This window comes from Epinephelus fuscoguttatus, linkage group LG8 (genome assembly GCF_011397635.1).
Source record: "Epinephelus fuscoguttatus linkage group LG8, E.fuscoguttatus.final_Chr_v1".
Taxonomy (NCBI): domain Eukaryota; kingdom Metazoa; phylum Chordata; class Actinopteri; order Perciformes; family Serranidae; genus Epinephelus; species Epinephelus fuscoguttatus.
In genome coordinates this window covers 14,578,175-14,584,197 of record NC_064759.1, presented here as the reverse complement: position 1 = coordinate 14,584,197, position 6,023 = coordinate 14,578,175, and the positions used below count along the sequence as shown (strand labels likewise).

The 6,023-nt window shown below is 39.0% G+C and overlaps 1 protein-coding gene across 1 annotated transcript; it reads right to left on the bottom strand.

The window, feature by feature from the left end:
• Nucleotides 1–229: 229 nt before the first annotated feature.
• Nucleotides 230–3,095, bottom strand: cdc42ep5 (CDC42 effector protein (Rho GTPase binding) 5). The gene is made up of 2 exons (XM_049584425.1): nt 2,938–3,095; nt 230–2,115 (listed from the first exon to the last, which is right to left on the bottom strand). The coding sequence occupies exon 2, from the start codon at nt 2,111–2,113 to the stop codon at nt 1,235–1,237; it is 879 nt and encodes a 292-aa protein (XP_049440382.1). The 5' UTR covers nt 2,114–2,115; nt 2,938–3,095; the 3' UTR covers nt 230–1,234.
• Nucleotides 3,096–6,023: the final 2,928 nt, after the last annotated feature.

The window sequence follows — 6,023 nt, the reverse complement described above, 5'->3', positions numbered from 1 at the left end:
ATGTGTTGGCTTGTAATTCTAAGCAGTCAAAAAGCTCTCATTGATATCCACATTTTCTATTACTGCTTCTGATAACACGTTTAAGGGCTTGTCATGGAGTAGTTGAAGGCACAGATTTACTTTATTTTAGGGAATGGCCATACATGACAGCATCCTCAGACTCACACTGAATTCTTCTCCTTTTTTGTGCCTAGTCATTTCCAAAGAAAATACAAGTCATAGCCAAGGCTGATGTGTATTTGAAAATCCCAATGATCATTTTATTGTTTTTACTGTAATCCTTATGAAACCACAGGAAAACAAAATGTGTTCAAACCAGCATTTTCAACAGATGAGCATAATGGTCTCTCCCTTTTACAGCATCATGAAACAAAGTCCTTGTTTTTTCAATATATAAGCATTATTAAGGCGAAACCACATGTACAAAAATACACCGCTGGTCCTGATTTACAATTGATCTTTAGATCCCATGATTGTCTTAGCATGTAGTGTTAGTGGAGCCCCACAGCCCAGAGAGAAAAGCTTTGGTAACTTGAAAGCATGCAAAGTAACTGCACAATGAAAACAGATGTGTGAAACTGATCTGAACCAGAGAACCTCACAGATCTGGAATGTGACAAATTCACAGTAATTAATTATACACAGGATATCTTTATGTTCTGACAGAGCCTCTGGGGACCGTTTTGAAAGCTCATCGAATGTACTGAACATCAAGAGAAGACACTGAGATTGTAATAAACATGCAATATGAGAAGTAATTATTAAGACACTGACATAGCACATGGTACAATAATGTAAGAATACAGCTCTCTTTAAGGCACTATAACATAAAGCTCAATAAACAACATCTGTCGTGTGCGCTTCAGATGGCAAATGTAAGACGTAAAGTCAAAATGAACAATGCAAGCATCGTTCATTGAGTCTGTTTCATAGCAAAGCTTCCAGGTGAATGAAATAAGTCAAAGTGCTACAAACCTTTCACTGTAATAACCTCAATGACACTGATTTCTCTGATCATGACAGCAAATCTGTTACCCTTACAGATAAAACATAAAATGTCTTTTCCAGTTGAGCAACGTCGTCGGACTGCAAATCTTTAAAACTAAAATCCAGTTTGTATTCTGTTGAAGCCTCCCATTCAAACAGCACTGAAATGATGAGTTTAGGAACATACAGTATACTCGATTTACTCAACAGCAACGATGTGTTTTTGAGGGGAGCCCGTACCGGCCCCCTATAGACCAATCTCATCATCAAACTCGTCTTCAAATGTGTAGCCTCGTCCTACTTCCTCCTCCTCCTCCTCCTCTGAATCAGTCTCTGAGTGGCAGCTGTCGACCCTCCTCCTGTCCAATGGGGTCACTCCTTCATACTCTGAGCTATGTGACGAGGCCGGACTGGGTGGCAAATCTACTTTGTGGTTGGTGAACTCGGCTTCACCTCCACTGACTGTGCTCTCACTCGCGCCCCTCGTTGGACTAGCCAGCTGATCCTCATCCTGGAAGTCAAACCCTTGACCCTCTTCCTCCTCGGACACTTGGCGAATTATCTCCTCTCGCTTGTCACTGAATCGCACTTTTGGTCGTAGCCCCTTTGGCTTGATCCCGTCTTGTATCCTGTTGTCTCCCACCTGGTTCCCAAGTTCCAAGTTCTTCCCATTCAGCTCGTTCTGCGCGTTCACAGACATCTCCACAGCCGCTTTTCCCTGACTCGTCTCCACCGATGACGTGCCGCTTTTGGAATTGAACACGTCCTCGTCGAGCCCCAAACCGTCCATCACCCCGAGTACATCCCCGAGCATAGACGGGCCCAGATCCAGGTCCAGGTCGAATGAAGACACTGACTCAGAGTGCTGGAGCTCATTGTTCTCCGCGCTTCCTGGACCATCTGTGTGAAGATCATTGTCGGTAACCTGAGGGTCAGCAGCTGGCGCACTCCCAGGGTTCGCTGTGTCAGGGTTGGCCTGAGTCGGACCAAGCGTGGACAGGAAGGAGGTGTCCCCAAAGGCGTCACCTCCCCTCCCGATGTGCATGGTGTGGCGAAAGTCCCCCAGCGGGGCTGAGATCATGGTGGGGTCCAGGCGAGGGCCCCGGGTTGATTTGTGCAGCGGCATGACTACGAACACATTGAGGGAGAGAATTCATGTTTATATTTGATAGCACAGCATGAACAGCTTAACTCTAAAATGAGATAACACAGCGGTATACAAAAATTGGTGCAGGAAAGCAGCTCAGAGGCTGATAAGACAGAGCAGCGTCAACACTTCATCCATGTTGTGCAACTTTGTGGGACACTAGTGAGCATTCTGGCACTGGAGCTGCTGCGAAGGCCATGCTGAGACTTGTACTTGAGACACTCATGCAACGCTAGCACATACTTTTCTCTACCCTCAGGGGTGTGTGCGGACAAAAACATGACTGTTACTTTCTCTACAGAAAAAAATGAAACTTTAACACTGAAACCACTGGGCTGTGTGTGTGGTGGCCATTAAACTATGATTTAAGTGTGGAAAAAGGCAACACTTAAAGTTAACAGATATCACAGAAGGTGGAAGCCAAGATTACCTAATATATTTGATAATGTCAAACAGGTTAAGCAACTTCAATGACAATTTCTCTTTCAATATCATCACTGCAAACCATCAGATATATTTAAGAGATCAGTCTTTTTAATGTGTGTGTGTGTGTGTGTGTGTGTGTGTGTGTGTTAGATTTGGGAGGGGAGGGGGCTCACAGGCCTACCCCAACCCTCCACACTTTCCAATGTATATCAAAGTCAACTGTATATTATACTAGTTAAATATATGATGTGTAACTTTAAAGAAGAGCACACGCTGTTAGACTTATTGACAAAGCAGTGAGTCGTTTGGATCAATGTAAAACTAATCAATTGAGCTGCCTGAGCGTCACCGACACATTCAAAGTATAGAAAACTTACTTTAAATTGAATATCGTGGTCTTTGGTTGGCTCGCTCCGCAGTATCCAAATTTTTCATCTGGCTTTTTGACTTTCGCTTCCCCCCTCGACTTTTCCCTCGCTCTTTTTCTCGCCGTCGTTTGTCTGTGTGATTTTTTTTTTTTTTCCAAAGGGATGGGCATGGTGTGAGGAAGTGACGCGACAGTTATTGGGGAGAGTTGGATCAAAGTATCTGTGTCGACTTTACCAGACGCTGTTAAATATAAACGAGGGTAACAGTGAAGTTTCCACAGACTGCTTCTAAACAGAGTTTTATTTAAGGTTAAGTTATAACAGTGAGACACAGTTTATTAATTAACCAACAGGATGTGTGTAAGGGACTGGAAGTTAATGTGAATGAAAGGTATGTTGTGAAAATATCCAGTTAATAGTATCAAATTGTAACCGTGATGACGTCATCTTCATTTTTAAGTGTATCCGACTTAAAACCTTAAAAACAAAGATAAGATTTTAAAACAAAATTGTTATACTTTATTATTTTTTTAAAACATTTTCATATTTTCAAGTTTGCAATTCATGATAAGATTTTTTACAAAAAAACAAACAAAAAAAGCAAAAAAAAATAAATAAATTAAAACATAAAAACAAAAAAATATAAGCAAATTTAAAAATGTATTTAAAAAAATACAAAAATAAATAATAAAAATAAAAAAAAAGAGGGGTGCGGGGAAAAAAGATTGTTTTTCATTTATTTTATTTGTTAGGGATGATGAAATTTAATATAGTTTCAATACAAAATATGGAACTGAGAGTTTATAGCTATTGCTAATTTTCAACTCTTGTCCCTAGTTGGGCTTTTACATGTAGACCTAGAATGTTATTAAAAATATACAGTTTAAAACATCAGAAAACCACAATACACTATAAACATGGAAGGCACAATAAAGTACACAAACCACAATCCACACACTACAATAGCCTACACATACCACAGTACATATACTACACATACCACAATACACCAAAACGCTTACACTAATAGCCCTTAAAGGTTTGAGCGCATTCAGCTAAGAGTGGCCACAGCTCTGGTTTGCTTTTTATTGTGAATGATTTTACACATTTATGTCCATTGAATACATTTACATACAGTATATGCGAGCATATATTTACATACAGACACACATATATACACACACACATATATACATACATGCATTCAATACTAAGATCAAGAGTCAAAGATCTGTCAACAGGCTACAAGTAAATTTCTAAAATGATTTAATTACTTAAGCTTTTCATATGTCATTTATTCAGTCAGCCATTTAATTATGGGACATTTTCACGCAAGTTAATGTCTGCACTGGGTCACCGCAGATTTTTAACAACAGTCAGAGTGACTTAGATGCATTTTGGACTGCCTGCTTGTACCATGGGCACACCAGTGCAATGTTGACTGGTCTCTCAATACCAATACTTTCCAACTCCCACTGTGTCTGTGGCATCTGGGTACTGTTATAGCAAATACCACTCAGATAAGAGTATTGGGGATTTGCTTTTAATTTGTAGGGTTTTTTAGCTATTGAATAATACACTTTTTTTGTACTAGTCAGTCTTTACAGCAGCAGGACAACATATTTGGTACTGACTCAAATAATCGACAACACCCATGATCGTGGAAATGAAGGAACAGTTCACCCAGTGCAGGGCTGATCAGTGATGTGTTTTCAGTAGTTGTTGGAAACAGTTGTGGTCAGGGTATCAAAAATTATTGTTAATATAGGATCAACTGGTTGTTGGTTTTGGTCTTTTTATTATATTATATTAATGTTGAAACATCCCACATGTGCCAGGTGTGTAGGAGAACTATGGTGGCTGATGCAAAAAGGCGCAAAGTGTTTGATTTGTCCACTCTGGGCTACTGTAGAACAACATGGACACCATGGAAGAGAACCCACTCTGTATGTTGATATAAGCAGCTCATTTGAACCTAAAGAAAACACAATATTTCTCATTTTGAAGTGATGATAAACTAATGAAAACATAATCATGGATGTTATGTTCCATTTATGCCGATAGAAGCTCCCAAATTCTACACACTGGACCTTTAAAACTATATAAACACAAAACTAAATTACCTGTCTCGGCTATGACTCTATTTTCCCTGTATTTTGTACTGTTGTACAGTTATTTCCAGGAAACTTCTGAATTGTCAACCAAATTCTGAAACAGAATGTTACTGTTTTATTCATCAACATGAATGTCAAAATAGGATACTGTTTAAAACTCTCTAAATGTGTTAAAACATCTTGGAATTACCCTAAAATATGTTTGAGTTTTTAGCTGTTGAACATTAACACCCACAAGATTGCTAAAATACCCACATTCCCAAAAAATATATTTCAAAACTTTAAACGTTTTAAATACCCAACAAATTTCAATGAAATTCTTCAGAAGGCTCTGACTTAGACTTGACTAATATCATAACAGAATGCAGTCAGTGAGGTTAACCCCTCTATGTTACATCACTTAGCTGTCAACAGCATATTTTTCATTTTTCAGTCAGTCAGTTGTATAATTAACTCTCATATTTAACCCCCGCTCTTACACAACAAACATGTAAGGAATCATCTATAAAATTACTGGAGTAAACATGAATGTGGACCGACAACAGGAGTGGAGTACAGATGCTATTTAAGAGTCCACATTATTCAGCTTCCTCTCTGGGGTTAAAGAAACAGAAGCATTACCAAACACCAGGTATTCAGACAATGGTGGAGGGTAGTGAGTCATTGTTTGTGAGCTCTTGTCACAAATGCTCAACATATTTGTGTGATGATGTAGCCAACAAGACGACAATGGGGACAATTTATTCATTAAATGAGCACATGGTATCATTCACTGTGAGGAATTGTCTGGAAATTACAATACAGTGTTTAATTTATTTGAAAGCTGTGAATCCTGACATCAGGTAAGATAGTGCCGACTGAAGTATGACATTATTCAGTTATAATGTAGATTTAAAAGGAAGGCATCGAGTTATCTGTCATATTAAGGATGTTTATGTTATAGTATGTTAGTATTAAAAGGAAGTGCAACACTCTCACTTC